The sequence below is a fragment of the Rattus norvegicus genome, chromosome 19, assembly GCF_036323735.1.
Source record: "Rattus norvegicus strain BN/NHsdMcwi chromosome 19, GRCr8, whole genome shotgun sequence".
Lineage (NCBI taxonomy): Eukaryota > Metazoa > Chordata > Mammalia > Rodentia > Muridae > Rattus > Rattus norvegicus.
In genome coordinates this window covers 37,414,580-37,437,073 of record NC_086037.1, presented here as the reverse complement: position 1 = coordinate 37,437,073, position 22,494 = coordinate 37,414,580, and the positions used below count along the sequence as shown (strand labels likewise).

At 42.6% G+C, this 22,494-nt stretch overlaps 1 protein-coding gene and 1 pseudogene across 1 annotated transcript in view; one reads left to right on the top strand and one right to left on the bottom strand.

Annotated features, from left to right (window-relative positions):
• Itfg1 (integrin alpha FG-GAP repeat containing 1) overlaps positions 1-22,494 on the bottom strand; it is a 120,542-nt gene that overhangs the window by 67,450 nt on the left and 30,598 nt on the right. The window contains exon 7 of the mRNA NM_133557.2: positions 2,432-2,493. Coding sequence (NP_598241.2) covers positions 2,432-2,493 — 62 coding nt within the window. The remainder of the gene's footprint in view (positions 1-2,431; positions 2,494-22,494) is intronic.
• LOC120098702 (small nucleolar RNA SNORA17) lies at positions 2,862-2,976 on the top strand (annotated as a pseudogene).

Below are 22,494 nucleotides of genomic sequence, written 5' to 3'. Positions count from 1 at the left end.
TATAACTTCTGCACTTTTAAGAATTCTGCTTATCCCAAACTCGGCCTTTCATTTCCTTCCTTATAGAATTACAAATTTGTAGCTAAATGGCAGTGGTCAGAACTTCCATTAATCACGAGCTCAGGCCTGTCCTGAGCTAGGATCCTGTTAGGTGAGTTCAAAGATCATTTTTCCTCTTAGTAACTTCTTTTGTTTCTTGAGAATAAAAATTTCACTTTGTTGTTGTCGTATCTGTAGTTGAGCCCTAAGTCTCATCCCTATAACAAAGCCTTACTGTAAGCAGTCTCTCTACATCAAACCCGTTTTATCATCTTTAGTGCTTAATTAAAGAAATATTTTTTTGAACAACATTTTAAATTTTACTCTTATCCTGTGTGTCTGTTTGTTCTGCCTGCATGTATGTCTGTGTATCACATGCATGCAGTGCTTTTGGAGGCCAGAAGGCAGCACTGGATCCCTTAGGACTGGACTTGTGAGCCGCCATGTGGGTGCTGAGACTTGAACTTGAACCCAAGGTCCTTGGAAGAGCAGCTAGTGCTGGTAACTACGGAATGATCTCTCTAGCCTCCTGGTTATTTTGTTTGTGTTAGTTTTGATTTTTGCTTGAGGCAGGGTCTCTTTATGTCTCATTATATGGCATTGGCTGGTCTGGAATGTACCATGTAGAGCAGGCTGGCCTCAACTCACTGACATCTGTGGGCCTCAACTTCTCAAGTGCTAGGGTTAAAGACATGTGTCCCATGCCTAAGCATTTTATCCAAGTGTTTGAATAACTTCACTGACCCTGCCAGTTCATTGTAACAACTTGGTTTCAGTTAATAAAAAAGATTTGTTTTCTTCAAAAGAAAAAAACTGTTTTCTTTCGAAGGAAAAAAACTGTTAAAGTGAAAAGATCTCAATCAAGACTCTGTATGCTGTGTGGCACTGCCATGCCTGATTACCTGCAAATGAGGCAAAGGAGGCTGAGAGGGATCCTATCATGTAACAGAACTTCAGAATCTCATTTACATTCCACTCACGTGCCCTGAGGCTTGCCCCTCCCACCCCCAGCATAAACTAATTAAATAGTTAGTTTGGGCTGGTCTAAGCTCAAGATTTACTTAAGATAGGCATGAAAGTCAATCTCCAAACAAGTGCTCGATAGCAGTGGGACTCTGTGTCAACTACAAAAAATGTATTAACAAGATTTGTTATCGTAAGAAACAAAAATGCAGCTATGGTTTTAAAAACAGGACGATGAACAAGATTACTTTTTGTATTCAGTATCTTCGTCCTTCCCTTGGACATCAAAGCCAACTGCTGTTATTTGGAAGCGTTCAGAGGTGCTGCTCTCCTCTCAGCAGATCCTGTTTCCTGAGTTGTTGACATCACTGGCCCCGTGATAAGAGATGACTGCAGCAATCTCGCCCCACTGCTTTGTGCTGGACATTTGTGAGAACCAATTACTTACTACAACTTTTATAAAATCTACAGGGGTCTGGCTTTAATTTGGAGTATATAAAAGATAATCAGATAATCAGGAGTACTCAGGTGGGAAATCAAAAGATCTAAAAATAAACTGTGCTACCAACCGTGCACCAATCTGCTTCCTTCGCACACATTTTACCAAGCAGACTACTGGCCCATTTTCCGTGAGGACAGATACTTTCATACTTGACTAACATGTGACAAACGTCACTGAGTTGGCCACTTCTACTGGTCTAGAATTCTGCTTTCCATTACGAAGCCTGGAACTGAGCTTTGATGTTTCTGGTGGTTTGCGCTTCCTTAATTTATCTTTCATGTCACATATACCAAGCTAAAAACCAAATCATGATCTACCTTGAGATTCTTTTACTAACTATTAAAAAAAGGGGAAACACCTGTGGGGAGAGCCCCTTCATCAGTCACTCGGCTACTGATCAGTATCAGTTATTAATTATTCCCTTAAAATTAGTTAATTTTGTTTTTCAATACATTCATAAGTGCATATAATGTATTTTGATTATGCACACAATTTCTCTTTCCTCTCCTAACTATTTTTTTTTGTGTGTGGGTAATTATGTAGACCCAAAGGTGAAGAAAAAAATTACTTTTTAAAAAAAGTTCATCAAGTTAATAAAAAAAAAAAAAGTTCATGAATCACCAAGCTGAAAAATTAAACTTCAGTATCCTCTTTCAATGGCTGACAGCCGAACAGGGTCCTCTTAACATCTCCATTAGTGCAGGCTTATTGTTTTAATTGGCAGCCACGCCTAAAATCCTGCAGAGGACCTGGTGCTTAACACACACTTTCTTCAGCACTCAGCAGTGTCGGGCAGCAATGCAACCAATGTCTCTTACTATTGTTCTGTTCACTACTGAAACCAGCTAACTGATCGCGTAATCTCATCTTATAAGCTGTGCGCACTTATGGGGAATTTAAAAATTCTTCAGAGAAATGATTTCTTACCAAATTTTCCCATATCTCAAACTGGAAGGTATTAGAGGCAGACAATGTTGTAAGGAATAAATCTACAAGGAAAACAAAAGGTGATGTAACACTGTGCAGTCACACTGACATATACACTTAAAAGCAGAAAGGAGTACAATACACAGAATGATTATTAAAATAACTCTACCTATTATGTCTGATCACATTTTAACAAGTTTGACTGAATTTCTAAAAAGCAGATGGCCCTGAATTAGAACAATTAAGGAAAACATACTTCTCATTGTTAAGAGTGTGTTTGTGACGAGACCTTCTCTTGTCAGAAGCAATTGTTCCTAGCATTTTCTTTTATGCTCCTTTTCTGTAACGGTGAGGATGGAACTCAGGTCCTTACATGTCAGTCAAACACTATGTCTGACCTAGAAGCCTCGCCCTTACTCTTTAAATCACACCTGCCCCAGAGGCATTGCTGTGTCACACGTGCATCAGCAGAGAACAGAGGAGAGGCTACGTCTACACTCGGTGCTCTGATCTATGGACATCTGAATGATTCGTAGCCTAATTCAGGGCCACAAGTGGGGCATAACCCTCCAGAGACCACTCCTGAGATGACCCAGACACTCAGGGACCCAGGTGCCACTAAGAGGAATAAGTAGTGGAGAAATGGAAAGAACAAAACAGAAGGATATGGGCACAGTGAAGAGAAGCGGAACTGTACACTTGAGGCTAGTAAGGAACAGCCTGATGTGAATGGTCAGTGATGCCACCTAGGGCCATGGTGGGGTTCAGGCCTTTGCTGTCACTGGAACATATGTTGGTCTGTGGCCCAGCAGCAGCAACAAGTAGCCTACCTTGTTACTACCAAAGGTCAGGTGGATGTCTTTGATCTGGGCTGCAGTCCCATGACATGTTGATGTCTGAGGGTTTAGCAGAACCAGTCCTACCCCTCACTTGGTCATCTTGGGAAAGCTGGCCCTGAGGGCACGAGAGCAGGAATACTTGGGAAAGCAGACCCTACCACTTGGTTCTCTCTCTTGCCCTCGATAACTCCGAGAAAGCTGACCTCTGAGGTCATCAGAGTGGGAGAGCTGGCCCTGCCTTTCACATGAGCAGCACAGCCCTGGATGTGGGGGAGGCAGGTGAGTGGGTCCTGAAGGCGGGAGTGTGGGAGAGCCAGCCAGCCCTAGGTGGTGAGAGGGAGATCCTCTCCATTCCTTTTGCCTTTGACACTAGCAGCTGGCCAGAGTGTTGGCCCTGACAGGGTTATGAGAGCAAGAGTGTTGGCCCCCTCTCTCTCACCTGCTGTAGCACTTGGGAGAGCAGACCTGGTACCTCACCTGGGCAGCACAGTAGAACTGGTCCTGAGCGTGGGGGCACAGGTAAACTGGCCCTGCAATTTGTCTGCCATGCGGTGAGTTGGAGGAGGGAGAGATGACCCTAGGTCTTGCCCGTTGCCACCTACAGCAGGCAGGAGAGTTGGCCTCAGGGTCATTAAAGTGAGAGAACTGGCCATGTCCCTCACCAACTGTAACACTCATGACAGTGGGCCCTGCACCTTGCCTGCAGCAGGGTAGAGCTGGCCCCTGGTTGCAGGGATTGCCCATGAGCTAGTCCTGAGGGCATGAGATTGAGAGAACTGGAGGGCTGACCATCTCAGAAACCTCCAAGGCCCAGATGCATGGCTTTGAGTTGGTCCACTTTAATATCTACCCCATTGATGAACTGCTGGAGTGCATGAAGGAGCCTGTCTTACTGTAGCAAAACTACAGGATCACTATGACACAGGGCAACAGCAGGATATCTGAGAGGAGTCCCAGTGAGGTTACCATATTAACACAGTAGCAGAAGCCAGGGACCTCAGACCAGACCAATGAGTTATTGAGATGAAATTTGCAAGTAAAGACTGGGACACACTGTGACATACTACAGTGTCCACATTAAGATTTTTTTCCTTGTTGGGGGGAGGTTGCAAGGGTGGAGGGTGGGTATGAGGGGAGGGAGAGATGAGTGAGATTGGGGCACATGATGAGAAATTCACAAAGAACTATTGAACAACAACAAAAAGGGAGATAGTAAATAAAAAAGAAGTAAAAACTATATAGTTAAATTTATTATTATTACTATTGTTGTTATTTTGTTTTTTTGAGACAGAGTCTCTCTAAGTAGTCCTGGCTGTCCTGGCACTCATGTACACCAGGCTGACCTCAAACTCACAGAGAGCTGTCTGCCTCTGTCTCCTGTGTGCTGTGTTAAAGGCATCTGCTACCACTGCCTGCCTCTTTTTTTTTTTTTTTTTTATTAACTTGAGTATTTCTTATATACATTTCGAGTGTTATTCCCTTTCCCGGTTTCCGGGCAAACATCCCCCTCCCCCCTCCCCTTCCTTATGGGTGTTCCCCTCACTGCCTGCCTCTTAAATCTTGTATTTCATGATTCAAGGTAACATTTTGACCCCAGTCACATTTTACATTTCCGCCCTTGAAGCCACACCTGTCTATCACAGGAAGGTCTGGCACCATGTAACCACAGCATCTCAACACCTGAAACCTTGGAATCAAATCAGGTTTACGATTCTGAGTAATGGAAGACTTGTCTTTATAAATCCATATTACAGAAAGTGATTGCAAAGTGTATGAATAAAATGTCTTTGGAAAGTGAAATCAAACTTCATATTAATGCAAAGGCCAGGTGAATGGGCACCTATTTAAAGAACAGAATTTATGGGGGTTGGGGATTTAGCTCAGTGGTAGGCGCAAGGCCCTGGGTTCGGTCCCCAGCTCCGAAAAAAAGAAAAAAGAAAAAAAAAAAAACCAGCAGAATTTATTATTTGTGTGATACCAATTTTTACTTGGTGAGTGTTAGAGGGCTGATGCTTCGGAGGTGACTCCTGGAATAGTAAAGTAGTTCCAGTCTCATATGCTCTAAAATGGTGATTATGTAGTGGGACATGAAATAATGACTATTTTAAAGAAATGCCTTTTCCCAACATGATGCCTAGAACACTAACATTCACGTTTGATTAGTTTGTGTATCTCTTATATACAAGGGTATAAAGGTAAAATCTGTAATTACTAGAGCTGTGTTAAACATGCTGGGGATTTCTTCACTCTTACAATTAGTTGCATTCAGACCCTTGGCTCCAGGTAGACTAATTTTATGTCCACATAGCAAGTACCTCGGATTCCTCCTGTCAGACTGAAGACACACTGCTTCTGGACAGAGAATTCGTGTTTGATGAAGGTGACTGATAGCTTCACTGTCACAAGCTTACTCTGGGTGATGTATTCCCTTTCACGTTTATCTGGCAATGTCTGAGATTTGGGTGATGACATACGTACCAGCGACCTCCTGTCATTCAGCTATGCGTCCTTCACATTGCACTCAGGACAATTAACAAACGTGCAAACTGACCTCCTTTATTTATTTCTTAGTTTTTATTCAGACTATAGAACACACCTCACCTCCATGGAAAGCCTTATTACACGTTTGCCCACCCCTTCCCTACTACTCACACAGTGTTCTAACAGAGCGATTGCTCTCAGGTCTCATGCTCCCCCAGCTACCTGCACCTGCATTCCATCTGTACTTGCCTTTGTGCTGCTAGTTTTACCTCATCTGGACACAGTTTATAGTCACCTGAGGAGGAACCTCAACTGAGAAGATGCTTTCACAAGACTGGGCTGTAGGCCAGCCTGTAGAACATTTTCTTGGGTAATGATGATGTGCGAGCGCCCAGCCCATTGTGGACAGCCAGCCCTTCCTGGGCCGTGGTCTGTGCTGTAAGAAGGCAGGCTGAGCCCGTCATGAAGAACAGACCCCCTAACGAGCCCTGCTCCATGGCCTCTGCATCAGCTCCTGCCTCTGGCTTCCTGCCCAGAATAATTCCTGCCTTGGCTTTCCTCAGTGACTGCGTCTCAGGACACGTAAGCCAAACAAACCCTTTACTCCCCAAGTTGCTTGTGGTTGTGATGTTTTATCACAGCAATAGCCCCAGCTAAGATACACTTCTACTTCAGAACCAAAATAGGCTCAAATGTCTCCCTTTCCTCTCAGCATTTTCTTCATTGTTACCCCATGGTGACATTCTGAATGCCATCGCCAAATGGCTTGGCACACCTATGAAGTAATTTTGCTTAATAATTTCAAGTGAAAGATTCATTTTGAATTCAGATCTTTGAGGTAGGAAGGTCCACACTTTCTGATGGAAGCCAATATAAAAGGACATGGAAGAGGGCAGCTTCTCAGTTTTTGCCTGCTTGTTCTTGACCTCACTAGCAAAAACTCCTTCACTGGCATTAGAGCCTACTTCTTTGGGATTCGGGCACATACTGAAGACCAGTGAGACATCCCTCCTCATGGAATAAGCGACTACTAGATTCCTGGAAATTCTATTTACAGGCAGCCATTGTTGGACTAGTTGGACCATGCATGGTGTATAAATGATACGAATAGATCCCATTTTAAATACACATATATACACATGACTATGGTTTTAAGTGATTTGAAAAAGAAGTAATCAGCATATGAAAGCAATTTGGGATTAATAAAGATCATTACACGCAGAGATTTCAGACACTAAGAAGCATTTGATATACATTCTGAGCTACTTGAAAGACGGAAACCAGGCTGGAGAGATGGCTCAGAGGTTAAGAGCACTGACTGCTCTTCCAGAGGTCCTGAGTTCAATTCCCAGCAGCCACATGGAGGCTCACAACCATCTGTAATGGGATCCGATGCTCTCTTCTGGTGTGTCTGAAGACAGCTACAGTGGACTTACATACTTAAAATAAATAAATACATCTTAAAAAAAAAAAAAGGAAACCAAGAAAGGAGACACTTGTGCCTTTACTACAGGACAACTGGACACAGAGCAGAGTTGTTCACACTGAATGGCAGATGCTGTTAAAACGCTGGGCCTGCTTGGTGGTAAATGAGATGGCATCTTCCTGACAAGGATTCAAAAGCTTAGTGTAGAAGTTCTTCAGGGACCTGGAGCCACTCTGTTAATACACAGAGTAAAGGTCAGCCAGCAATTTACTGTTACAGCTAGAAGACAATTCCATTTTCCCTGCTGGTACTGAAGAGTCTAAGAATAGTGATCACATAAAATGTGATGAATTATGAGCTTACTTTGTGCATATTTGGTAAACTTAAGAACTGTAAGTATAATTATAGCTATAAGAAGTGTACAGAGCTAATATTTTTACAGTTTTCACTGCTGCTTGTTACATCTGTGGAGAGCACTAAAGTCACACATGGAACTTAAAGTGCCTTGTAGATAGAGTAAAAAATTCAGGTTGAGGGGTTGGGGATTTAGCTCAGTGGTACGTAAGGCCCTGGGTTCGGTCCCCAGCTCAAAAAACAAACAAACAAAAAATTCAGGTTGAATTATGTAAAGAGGTTATAGAAAAATGTTTACTTGGAGAAATAAAAATAGAGATGATTAATTATTAATAACTCAATATAAAAATCATATTTCAGAGTGAATGAAATAACTCCTAGGAAAAAACTTTAGGATGTCAGCTACAAGATGGTGCCTTTTGCGTACCACAGGGAAGCTGCATGACATAAAATCGCAACAATGACCCATGCAATGATAACACCAGCTGACATGCTGTGGTGGACAGAACTCTTACAAGGCCATACCCCTAAATGAAGAATTAAGGCAGCTGATATCTGCTCAGAGGAAGAACCAGTCCTTTCCAGGGACAAACCTGATAACCCCAACAGTCAGTCAATTCTGTAGTCAGTCTTAAACACGTGGATGCAGATGGTTGTATGCCTGTACTTATGTGCATGTGTGTATTTAAGTACCAGGGACAAGTCTGAGAACTCTGATAGGTCATAGATCAACCATGTGGTTAGCCTTGAACAAACATACATATGAAAATCACTAGGCCTTAGAATGGTGTATCATATGTAATGTGTGTGCATGTATGTACACATGTAATGTGTATGCACGTAATACACACATAAAATAGATGAATAAATACATAGGTCATGAACTTGAAGATAGTTGAGGAGACATGAGAAGAGTTGGAAAGGGAAAAGAAGGGTGGGAATGATGTTAATAGTTCTCATATACAAAACTCTAAAAAATAAATAAAAAATGAAACTTTAGAGACCTACAAGATGGCTCAGTGGCTAAAGATGCTGGCCACCAAACCTGACAACCTGAGTTTGATCTGAAGATCATACGTGGCAGCAGCAGCTGTGGTGAAGAAGAAGCTCTAGTAAACTGTCCTCTGACTTCCACAGGGATGTGCTTCCCATGCCACCTCAACACACATATAATAAGGACATGTAATAACAAGAAAAAAGTTAGTTAACAAGACCACAAGGTCTCACTCTCCGATGGCTAAGAACAAGTCACACGACAGAACGAAAGGAGATACACCTAAGAAAATGCTGATGGACACTCCCAGACCACCTCCTAGGAATGAAGTATTTACCTGTCAAGAAGACACGGCCATCTTGAAACTTGACCAGCTGTGTTTACCAACAACCAGCACAAGGTGTAGACTGTTTTAACATTCCGACGAAGACAGAGTTGTGTGACCTCACCTGAGATTTCAGCCCTCCTCACTTCATTCTGAACCCCTTCCCCTAGCTATATGCAGTCCTGCATATGACTTCTGGGGCTGGTATGGCATATACAACATGTGGCATTCTAAAAAGGGAATTCCTCTGCAGCCTCTGGGAAGGTTGTCACCTCTGCTGGGGTGCGACTTATCAGTGACATAGATGTTTGGGGGTTAACACGCTCCTGTAAGTACTTCCTCCCTCATGTTCTCGTAAGTCCAATAAATCCATTATTCCCTGAGCTGGACTCGGATAGAATCATATCCTTGTTCACTGGTGCCTGATTTGGGATGAATAGATGTTTATTCATTTCTCTCCAGAATAAGGAACATGATCACTTTTCTGTAAAACAGTGGTGCCATTCAGAAGGACATCTTCATGGCTCAAGATTACGCCATGGAGGAAAGGCAGGCTGCAGCACAGACAACCACAAAGCTGTGCTTTAAAAAAGCTCACTTGATCCCGAAGAGCATGTGGGGAAGTTCACACTAAAGTGCTGCTCGCAGCAACAGAGATTTGGTGGGATCAGAAACAGTATCAGTTCACCTACACCACAGAGAAGCTGCTGCTTTACCAAGAAAGAACCTTTGAAATAACTATTAAGAATATTCGCAGAGCGTGAATGAGCCTATAAAACTGACCTGAGATAATTTGCAAAGGAGTACACACACAATTATTAAACCTAGGAGCAATGTTCACATATACCTAATGCACTGTCAGAAACTACACAACAGTGGGCAACTAACGGAGCCTCAGAGCTGAGTGTGCCAGGAGAGACAGCGGCCTGTTAAACGCATGGGCATGCAGAATGCTGGTAGACTTCCAAAGCTACAGCCTCTGAGGAGCAGTCTTTGCATTATGGGAAAACATTTTATGCCAAAGGCAGCGCAACGTGTGGCACAAGTAAACAACAGTAACAAGCTTTAGGAATAGGCTGGACTCAGAGCTGTTTTACTGCAAATCAGAACTGACACCACTGCTCCCATGTTTAATTGCTGATATGTTTTAAACTTCATCCCGCTTCTGTAGCTGGCCTTTGTGACTTTGTGGGCTCTATTTTGTCCATCCTTTATCTCCCTGGTTTCACCCCTATCACTAGAAAGGAGAGAAGGAAGGATAGAGGAGAAGAGAGAAAGAGACAGACTGAGAGATAGAAACAGAGCGATCCCTGAAACTAATTTCTTTCTTGATTCCTCTTTGACCACAGCTATTAACTAACAAACTGCAATCAATCCCCCTGAATGATCAACCACCACTCATACCACTTCTCGGAGCGCTAGCATTTATGTACCCTCTGAAAAGTTCCAAGAATTCCAAACATCACACAATTGCAGAAATTATCTGCAGCTGGTAAAACCATGCCTCTGAGAGCACGAGGCAAATCCTAGTCAGCTGCTGCAGACAGTCTGAAGCAGCCCCACATCCTACACCTGGGATTATGATGAAAACACATTCTTATATTTTTTTTTTTAAGAAAAAAAAAAAAAGAACCCAAAATTCCAGAATGCTTACTATACCCTTCCTCTGGTGTCTCTTATCTGTGCAAGCTGATACAAAAAAATGTAGGTGCCACTGGTCAAAGGTCAGGAGGAAGTTCACAAAACGTTACCTTGGCCCCACTTCCAAAACACAGACAAGCCCTCCATGGCAGCCTCATCTCCATGGCCTTTCAAACTTTCCGATGAGATAGTAAGACCCACCGTGCCAACCAAAGGGTTTCTTTGCCTGAGCTCCGAATGGTTTCAGGCCTTATAATAGGTGCGGCATCATTACTTTCAAATTCGGGACCAGGGTTTGAGAGGCATGTGTCAACGATTCTTTTGCAGGATGGTCGCAATGACTAAAAGACACTGTGAGGCGTAGAGAAGAGGAAAACGCAGTCCAGAAGCAGGAAGTAAAAACTGTGTTGCAAGAGAAAGGAGCTGCTACCCACGCGCTCCAGTGAGAGCAAAGCGTACCTGCTGGGCTGGGCTAAGCTGTGTCAGGAGCCCACGGGGCAGGCAGAATTACCAGCAACCGTCATGGCAGACTGACAGAATTCATCAAAAAAACCAGAGAGGGAAGAAATATGAAGGGAATCAACAGAGCCTCGGAGTAAGGTGACATGATTCAGAGTTCAGAAATAAGATGTTAGTGTCTACAGGCATGAAGGGAAAGAAGAAAAAGAAAAACATGTAATTCAAGAAATGATTGCTGACAACTTCCTAAATTAGTTGGAAATCAACACCTCAGAAGCTCAGTAAATTCTTGGCAGAATAAACACAAATATGTCCATATCAAGACAGATTGCAGCAAAAACATCAAAAAGTAAAGAGAGGGAGAAAAGTCTTTAAAAAATCAAGAGAAATACTGTCCTAATTAAAAAGGTGGGTAGGTGGGATGGTGCAGTACAGAAGGCGCTTGCTGTCAAGCCTGATTAATGACCTGAGTTTGATACCTGGGACCCACATGGCAGAAGGAAAGGACAGACTCATGAGAATTGTCCTCTGACCTCCACTCATGGCCATGGCTGTGTTTCTGTCTCCTCACATATGAACAGGCCATAGTGAAATAGAATTATAAAGAGATTAAAAAAGTGTAACACCAGATTTCCCATCAGAAAAGCAGAAGACTGGTCACAAGACTGTTGACCAAGACCCTGGGTCAGAGTAACTGTTTCTCTGCCTACCAAAGGTCCTCTGTCAGGATAACCACTGTTAAAAGTTAAGACAAAGAAAACATACACTCCTAGGAAACCAAAACCTGAGTGAGTTTATCGAAAGCTAACCTACCTTATATGAAATTACCAATGAATTTCAATGCAGTAGCTTACATATGAAAACCTAAAACTTGGGAGTCTGAGGCAGAAAGTTTGTTGTAAGTTTCAAGCCAGCCTGGGCTACATTGCAGCCTCAGAACAAACACCAACACTAATGAAGTTTGTTCAGAACAAAATAAATGACTTTGGATTCAAACCCACTTGAAAACACAGTAAGGTAGCTATGTAATTAGAAACAATAGCAAAGAGGCAAGAAGATAGTGCAGTGAGTAAAGCATTTGCCAGGTATGTGTGAGGATCTGAGTTCAAATATTCAGATTCCACATTAAACCAGGCAGTGTTTAATATGCCTGGGAGGCAGAGGTGGGAGAATCCCTGAAGCTCATGGTTCAAACAAGGTTAAAAAAAAAAAAAGATGGGTATCTGAGGCTGTTGTCTGATCTCCACAAATGCATCATAGCATGTATGTGTCATGGTGCGAGCGGGCGCGCGCGTGCACACACACACACACACACACACACACACACACACACGTACGCACGCACGCACGCACATGAGTGCATGCAGGGCTTTTTCTTTCCCGTTTTGGTGGTTTTGTGGATCAAACCCAGAGCCTCATACAAGCTAGGGATATTTGTCCTACCACTGTGAGTCTAGCTCCAAAAGTACATATCCCTTGTCCTTTTCAAGAGATATAGTTGTGTAAAACATGTTTAGAACTGCACCAGTTACTTTTCTAGTGGCTGTGACCTACTACCTACTACCAGCAACTCAAGGAAGATTTCGTTTGGCTTACAGTTGAGAAAATATGGCATGACGAGGGCAGATCTGGACCCTAATGGTGGGAGACTGGTGAGCGCTTGGTATGAGGTAATACCTAGGAAGCAGAGAGCAGGGAAGGCTCTGGCTGGAATTGGGGTCAGAACACAACACAGTTCTTAGCATTCAGATTTTCTAGTCAAGTCGTACTACTTGTTCTTTTCTTTTTGGCATTTTGGATGGAGTTCTGAGACAAAATTTCCCTGTGTAGCCTTGGCTGTCCTGGAATTCACCCTGTAGACCAGGGTGGCTTTGAACTCAGAGTTCCTCCTGCCTCTGTCTCCCAAGTGTTGGGAATAAAGGCCTGTGCTACACTATCTGGTCAAGAACTGCTTCTTAAATGTTACAGTCTCTCAACCTCTGGGAACCAGATGGTCAAACAGAGACCTGTGGAGGTAATTTTATATATTTTTTATTCACCTGTTCCTATAACATACAGAGATAAATCAGCACAGCACAACACTAAGAAGGTGAGTTGGAGAGGAGGGGTTAAATGAAAGTCACACAGGACAATAACTTACATCCATAGGAAGAAAAAATTAGGAACTAAGGTTAAAATGTTACTAGTATATACAAACTTATAATTCTTTATGGTTAAGAGACACAATAATGATTGTAACGATTATAGATGACTATGTAATGGATGTACTCTGTATAATAAAGGAGCTAGTGCAGCTATGTCAGAGTAAGACTTCTATGGCTGACTGGAATTAATTATGTTAGTGCACATCTGAAGTACACACTGAGAGAGCCAATGTGGAAAACTGTCACTTGGCAAAAGCAGTCAACTGCAACTTTCCTTCAAGTAAGCAGTTCTCAGGTATAGTGAGAAGAGATACCTGCAGTGAAGACAGAAGAAGAGTGAGGTCTGTACACAGACGCGCACTGCCAGCACATCTATTCCACTGACTGAATGGATAGTGAATACAATTTCGGATGGAGGTCACTACTGAGGATCAGCAAGGATACTGACATAGCGTACTAACGAAGAGTGGCAGGTGAAAGCTTGTTGTGAGGTTTTTTAAGTCTGTAAGCTTTATTTGCAAATGGGTTTGCAATTGAAATAAAAGGCAGAAGACAGATGAATGCTATCATAGATTAAATCACCTGAAATAATTTCAGACTAAAACAAGGTATCATTGTGCTTATTATTATAAAAATGTGCCTAAAATTTATAGGTATTACCTCAAGAATTGAGCGCTGAAGTATATTTGTTTGGTTTTAACAGTTATTTAATAACTATAACTACATATAATACACCATACTTACCAACAACCAAAGTTCATAAGAGATCAGACATGTACATAAAAAATAATGTGAAATGAAGGACAAAAGGTGAGTTCACTTAGCAGATAAATGCACTTGTCTGAAAACCTGAGGACTTGAGCTGATCCCTGAACTTATGAGAGGGGGAAGAGAACCGACTCCTGAAAGTTGTCCTCTGACCTTCTCATGTGTGCTGTGGCATGTATTCACATGGACACACACACACACACACACACACACACACACACACACACACACACACTAATGAAATAGAAAACTTTTAAAAGGTATCATTAAAGAAGCAACAAATAAAGTGCATGAGCGCCCCACCTGGAGAGACGTTCACTAAAGTACGTCAGAGCCCTGCAGAGACCCTTGGTAACCCAGGCCTTTCAGGAATGTTCCCCTGGCTGGACTGTGGGTCAGAGGTGCAAAGGACAACAGTGGAGAGCACACAGAACCAAGTCCTCAGGCCAGGCTGCTCAGAGACACGCCTTACTCATGCCTACACCAAACTTGAAGATCATGCCCTCAACTGTGTCTATCCACTAGTACACTCACCTAAAACCTTGTCTATGTGGAACCACTGTGATACTTCTTTTGAAAACATAAGGAATACATGTGTGTGTGTGTGGGGGGGGGGCTGCTAGGCTGCTGAAGGATTTGCTCGTGGAACTGTCTTCTGTCTGTTCTGGCAGTCTCCCTCGGGTCAGGACTGACCGCTGACACTCTTGGAACTGTTTTAGTACAAGCATGTGCATGTGTATCTATTTGCCCACTTTTTCATTTCCAAGCAATTTCAAGAATTTTTTCACGGAATATTCTCTGAATTCTTACATTTTTAATTAAATTTATCATTTTTGAGACAGTCTGACTAAGTAGCCCAGATTGGTCATCAACTCATGATCCTCCTGCCCCAGTCTCTGGAGCAGTGTATGTAATTTATCAAACATTTGCTCTTGCATTTTTACGTCTAGAGAGGTAAAGCGCCCCATGGAAGGAGAGGAGCAAGACAGGAGCATGGCTACCGAGCAGCAGTGGGTGTGGGTAGACTGGGGAAACCACTTAGAAATGCCAGCGAATGAAGACCTAAAGATGAGGGAATGGATTCCACCTGGACAACGGACTGCAAAACCTTCAGCAGGGTCAGGTGAAGGCACGTCTGCAGGAATGATGCTACCTACATGTGTGTGGTTGGAGCAAGGAAAAATAGAATGCGAGATCAGGGGTCACCCTGTTGGCCACACTAAGGCCTTAGCCTCACATAATGTAGTTGGAAGTGCAAAGAGCACATACGTTTTGAGATGTAAAAGTCAGCTCTGCCAGTTATTAGCTGGATGATCTATGGGCCTCTGCTCTATACGTGGTTAATTTGTTTCTACTAAATTGATTTCTAGTCTAATGGCAAAGGTAGACATGGGCAATTTATACAGTGATGATAGAGCTCTACACTAAGGTGTTGAGTAAGCCTTTGCCTCCGTGAGGTACAGCACCTAACTCGATCACAAAGTATCAGCACCTGAACAAGGAAGGGACCTGGGCTAACCAGCCTGGATTATGCAGCACGGCACGTTTTACCTCTTTATGCGTAAAATGAAGGGGCAAATGTTACTACCTCTGCCAGATGTGGTAGTTCATACAGTGCTTGGGAGACTGGAGCAGAAGGATCAGGAGTTGATGGCCAACCTTGGCTATTTAGAGTCATGTGAGACCCAACTCTGAAAAGGTAGACGACCACATATATATAGAAAGTTAATAAGCTCAGCGTGTAATGAAGGACTTTCCTCATTCGCAGGGCCTTCCCCTCTCTGAGCTCCTCTGGGGAATTCAAAAGCCCCCATACAAGCCTCTAATTGCAGAATGTCACACAGCCTTAGTTAGATTACAGGTTCAACTTCCTTTCTTCCATTAAAAGCTCGATCAGCTAGCACCTACGATTCCTGAAATGCTTCCCCATGTTCATGAGGCATTCCGATTCCCTAAGTCTTCATATAGTGACTTTTGACTATCCTGGATGTTCCTATCCATGGTCCCCCAAATTATATAGGCCTTAGGTCACCCCAATAAAGTTGACTGGCCTCCCTGCAGCTGGTTTCCATGTGTCTTTTTCACAGTAGTACGTACAGGGCTTCCACCCCTCCCCACCGTTACAGATAAAGACAGAGAAAGCAGACGTGAAGAAACATCAAATCATGTAGTACAATATGCTATTAAATGTATCAGACTCTCGGTAAAGAGAGGCTGCCTAATGTTTCAGCATCCAACGACTCAGTTATCCAAAGAATATTTAAGTTTATTCAGCAGCAAAACTAAGTATCTAGGGGTTGGAGAAGCACACAGGAGGAAATGCCATATTTGCTTCTGCAGCTACCCAGAATACAGGCATTGCTAAATGCCCAAAAAAGTGTGCTGCTATCAAAGTGGAAGGAGCCAGGGGAGGTGGGGGGAGGCAGGCAAAGGTGGCCAGATTAAAAGCCTGTCACATATCTGGTTGAGAATGATGAATCAAATTCAAGCTGTGCAGGAAGAGTTCAGTGACTATAAGAGAGAATGAAGAAAGGGCTTTGTAAGTCTAATCATGGATAGCTTCTCCACACAGATTATAATGTGTTTTTCTTGGGGACAGACTATAGTTGGCTCGATATTCCCAGGATTAGAAGCTCTGCATCTAGGAACATCAGGTAAGACAGGTATTTTTGTAAGAAGGCTACTAGGATGGACAGAAGAAATGCAGACTGGGGCTGGTGGTGAGAATAAAGCAGTAAGACCAGTTGGTGAACTACAGAGTGAGGTGGAAATTTCTGGTTTCTTTGGAAACTCAGTTGGGTCACGTGATGTTTTTCTGAAAGCTGTTTTGTGAGAGGATGTTTTTCTGAAGCAGACAGCCGAGAGGGTGTGATGGTTTGTATATATACGCTCGGGCCCAGGGAATCGCACTGTTAGGTGTGGCCCTGATTGAGTAGGTGTCGCCTGTCTGGAGTAGGCGTGTCACTGTGGGTGAGGGCTTTAAGACCCTCATCCTAGGTGCCTGGAATCGAGTTTTCTGCTAGCAGCCTTCAGATGAAGATGTTGAATTCTCAGCTCCTCCTGAACCGTGCCTGCCTGGATATTGCCCTGCTCCCCGCTTGATGATAATGGACTGAACCTCTGAACCTGTAAGCCCCAATTAAATGTTGTCCTTAAAAAAAATGTTGTCCTTATAAGAATTGCTTTGGACGTGGTGTCTGTTCACAGCAGCAAAACCCTAGCTAAAATAGGGCGCAGATGTTTAGAAATAGTATAAGTAGAACCACATAGAGAGTGAAAGGATGATCTTGAATTGCTAAGCCATGCAACAGTTCATCGCTCTTTGCTGGTCATCACTTCATAGCGAGAAACATGCCAAACACCTTCTCTTGGTGTTCTGCCTGATTCTTGCTCCTTCTGCTGACTCGTGCCAATTCAGGGAACCTTGCAGTTTCTGTTGGATGGAACCACTGCAACTGATTCATGTTTGGTGTTTGCTATTGGACGGGACTGTGATATCCTGACAATGAAGACTGGAATGGCCCCAAAGAACTACTTCAAAACAGGTCCACAACCCTCTTTTCCTATTATCCTCCTTTCTCCATTACCTCTGGTCAATGAGCTAGAAAGGAGTTTGAAGTGTTCTAGAACTCTAAATAAAGTAGCTTTTGAAATATCTAAGCCTAAAGGAGAGCCCAAAGAAATTCAAAAGGTGTAGGAAGCAAGACACATTAGCAGTCAACAGAGTAGTGGTTTGGAGGACAGTAGGTTTTCCAGTATCCACAAGGCACAGGGAGTGAGCAGAGATGGCTGAACAGGAGGTAATAGTGCTGTGCTGCGCTGTCTCTGTGGATTCTGAAGTAATATAACAGTTACAACACTGTGTGTAGGAAACTATGTCTCTAATAAACTAGCAAATTTGTTGATGTGAGAAAGGAAAGTGGAAGACCACTGGGATAACTAGAAGGCAGAAGCTTCCAGGGAAATGTATATACAATTAGTTCTGAGGATTAAAGATGTTTTCCTAAAACCAGAACATGAATTGTGCCATATCCTATTTGAGACAGTTAGAAGGGATGCTTCATTTAATTTTTAAGGACACTGTAGAAAGCAGAAAGAGTACCTGAGAATGTTGATCACTGATCTCCCAATAATAAGAGAGAATAGAAGAATAGAGGATGACAGCCCCGGTGTCAGCAAGGCTAAGATGAGGAAATCTACAGAGTTCAAGTGCCTGGTTCTCCTCCACAGGCAATGGAAACAAAACAGGAGACGCGGAAGCAGAGAGGAAACAGGTACAAGTCAGACACTAACGGCATCTCAGATGAGGCTTGACAGTTGCCCTGGAACAGTGCTGCTTCTCTGCAGGCTTATTTTGCCTTCTACAGTATGCTGGGAAAGGTCTACAGACATTTATGGTTGCTACTGGTACTCAAAAAGTAGAAGTCAGGCTTGGCAACTGCTGCCAAACACAGTGACCTGAGTTCGAAGCCTGGGATCCACATGGCAGAAGGAAAGCGATGACCTCTTTAAGCTGTCCTCTGACTTCCACACCTCGCCCCATACAAAGTAAATACAGACATCAAAAAATTTGAAAAAAGGAGTAAAAATTAAGGGTGTTGCCAAACATCTTACTATGTGCAGAGAGCGTCATACATTAATGATCCAACCCAAATTGGCAATAGTGCCACATGAGGAGACTTCAAGGGACAAGAAGACAGAGACAATGAGAAAAATCAGAGGACATTTAAGAAAAAGTTCAGGCTGTTTTGGTGGAAGCATTTGTTACTATCAGAGAGTAAGAGACAAACTTGGAAGATGGCCAGAGAATTATCATAGATGCTGGTAAAGGAACTAGAGCCTCATGTAGGAGATTAAAAGGAGTCACATGTCTTAGAGCAAATGAATATTATAAAACCACTGAGTGGAAAGGCTTTACAGATGACTTGAAAGTTGGTAATCTGTTTATAAATACTCTTAAACATTAATCACTCTTTGATGCTCAATTGAAGTCTCATTTCCTTTACTGAATTGTAAAGCTCCATGGGCTAGACAAAGTACCAGGCATACACAGTAATCAGGCCGAAAAAAAAAAATCTAGATTTCGGGGCTGGGGATTTAGCTCAGTGGTAGAAGCGCTTACCTAGGAAGCGCAAGGCCCTGGGTTCGGTCCCCAGCTCCGAAAAAAAGAACCAAAAAAAAAAAAAAAAATCTAGATTTCAAGACAGATCAGTTTAAACATAACTATTGTGCACACTTAAGAACACCACATACCATGAGATGCATAATCACAAGCAGTGAGAAAATGGTTGTGGAGAGACAAGCTGATGTCTCCATCTCAAGCACAGTCCCCACTCCTTTGTGGCAAACTCATCTATGATGGCCTCATTGCTAGCTGTGGTTCATGTCATGTGTTAATCATTCAACTTCCACACAACTCCTCTGTACCCTTTCACTTGTGCCTCCATGTTCCTTCCTTCTTCCTTTGTCGATGGCAACCATTTTAATCTTTTTCTCTCTGCTTTGTATGTGTGTATAGAAAATGGTTTTGCACTGTACTGGTTAGTTTTTGTTGTCAACTTGGCACGGCTTAGAATCACCAGAGAAGGAAGTCCCAGCTGGGATAACAGATCAGACTGGCGCATGACGTGTCTTTGGGTGATTATCTTGGTGTTAACAATGTGAAAAGACCCACCCTGAATGTGAGCATTCTTTCATGGGCTGGGCCCTGGGCTCCGGAAGTGAAGAATGGAGCTAAGCATAAACAACACGAACAGGTAAAGGATCTATTAGGATCTCTGCCCTTGACTGTGATGTGTGTCAGGAGCCAATAAAATAATAACTCGCAGGTGATCTTGTGGGACAGTTTATCTAGGTTTACAATAATCCATGACAGATTTGCTCCCATAGGCGAGGTCCAGGAGGAAATCATTTAGGAAAGATCCACGCTATTAATATGCTTTTCCTGTTATTATTTAAAATACACGACAGTCACTAGATATTAGTCCAGATCTCTACAGAGATGCTACATAGACAAATCGATGACTTCTTAATTATTAATGATGGCCCTATAGGAATTCTTAAAATTATATCAGTATTTCTTAAGCTCTTTTATAGTGGGGCTGCTAATAAGCCCTTTTCTGCTAGTCAAAACTGCAAGTCTGCCAGTCTCCCATTGTGTCACCAGATAATTGCCTCTAGATAGGAACCAGACTTTCTACTACCCAGAGCACATTCCAAGAGAGTGTAAAACCATTAACCAAAGGTCATAAAAAGGGAACTAAGGATTTATTATAGGTGCGAGGACAGAAGATAAAATATTGACTGGGCTTGTTTATACAAAACTTCACTAATAACTTAATTATGTTTTTTCTTTTTTCTTTTTTAACTCTCAGTGAACCTGTGGAGCTGTGATGGGTGATGAATGTTTAGCAGGATATTTACTCCTAATGCATATGCACGTAAACATTTTCTGTTGTAAACTTCTATCCAATGTACGATCTGATTTTATGTGTGAACTTGTGATGAACTTTTTACCACGTGATCATGTATTCTGAAAGATGTATAAGTGCTGAGAACAAAGAGAGAGGAGGTTTGAAGTTTTTTCCCTTATCCTCCTTTTTCATTCATTCTGTTTTCCTCCTTTTCTGTAGACAGCTTTCATAGGAAACTTTTTACAACTTAGAAACAAATGCTTAAATCACTTTTCAAAGTGTCCCTTTTTCTTCCTGTGACTTCAAGGAGCAGGCTGAAAGTTAGAGCTGCACAGTTCCTGCTGAGATAGAACAAAGGCCTCATCACTTCATCCCCTGCTGTTAGGCTACAGGTGTCAATCACCTAAGCCAGCACTTTTAACCCTCAGAATTAGCAAGAAAGGTTTGAGGACTTTTTAGAAGTTATCAGCATTCAGTATAGTTAGGGAGTTAAACTTCCAGAGAACCTTAGTCTTTAAAGCCACACCAGAGTCCCACTCTGTGTCCCTTTTTCACCCATTGCAGGCAGGGAAGCTTCTGGAGGATGTGATGTGACCAGCTGCTTGAGTTCCTGCCTTGACTTACCTTTAATGACGGACTGTCACCTAGACCTGTAAACCTTTTTCTCCTAAGTTTCTTTTTGTCAAGAATATTTCCTGATAGCAATAGATATGAAAGCAGAACACACACGTGATGGACACATGCACACATATACCTATCAGATTAATACCTTACTTTAAAACTATGTCTCACATGTCAGATTAAAAATTATATTCTGTATCTGGCTTACTTGTTTAATTTAGTATGATGTTGCGGGGTTGGGGATTTAGCTCAGTGGTAGAGCACTTGCCTAGCAAGCACAAGGCCCTGGGTTCGGTCCCCAGCTCCGAAAAAAAGAAAAAAAAGACATTTTAATTTAGTATGATGTTTTTGGGCCCATTTATGTAATGACAAAAGATAAGATCTCTTTTTTAAGTCTTAAAAACATTCCACTGTATGTGTGCACACACCTTCTGCACACAACTTCCCTCCCTCACAGCATCATTTTCTACTCATACGTTGCTGAATGCCTCCAGACAGTTCTGTATCCTGTCTGTTGTACTGATATTACAACAGAATTAACAATATTGGTATTGTGGTGATTTCAATAAAAATGGGCTCCATAGGTGCAGGAGTTGGAATAAATGGAACTTTGTTGGAGTAAGTGGGTCATTAGGGGGTGGGGGTTGAGGTCAGAGATGCTCAAGGCAGTCTCTTCTTGCTGTCTATAGATTACAATGTATTATTACATGTATAGATACAATGACCAATTATACTTACTAAGTTACATAAGTTTGTTCTACTTTTCATATTAATCTTTTATCAGAGATAGGACTTGCAAATATTCTTCCAACCCACAAGCTGGTTTTCATTTAAATGACTATCATGTGCCCCATTCAACTCCTGAAACCAGCACATATGGAAAAGTGTAATTTCCCCTTTCTTTGTTTTCAGCGTGGACTGAGAAGTGACCAGGAACAGCGATATGTTGAGAAGCAGAAGACAGAAAAAGAGAAGGAAGAGAAAGGTTTGAGTTGAGGTGAGAGATTCCAAGCTGCTCCAGGAATAGAGCACAAACTGCACTGGCTGTTGGGAATGGTCGGTCACACAGGCCCCAGCCTGAGGCCCTGCCCTTTGTCAGTCTCTACAGCCCCAGTGCTTAGCTGTTCTGTAAGCTGGCTTGGCTTGCTTCAGTTGGCACTTACTTTCTGTCATGATGGAGACTTATAGAAACCTGCATATAATTGAGTCAGTCTGCTCCTAAGAAGAGAATGGTAGGTTGCCTTTTCTGTTCTGCTTCCTGAGAATAAATGAGGCTAGCAGACAAGGCCACAAAGGCAGTAACACAGTAACACCCTCAAATGAGTCGGATCCTTTCTGACAACGAAGAATTTGATCTGCTGGCAGGTGTCCCATTTGGAATGATAACCGCAATCCCCAAGTGTCATTTATTCTTCTTCAGTGTACTGAATGAAGCCCTGGTGACATTGTGTCAGTGAGCTGACACAGATTCAACATTCCTGTTACGCTAGGAGAAGCTCATGCATCAGATAATGCTTCAGTGAACATTTATCAGAGACAAGCCTCACTCTCCACATCACGCCCATGGATTAGGCTCAATACAACCCAAAATGTGAAAC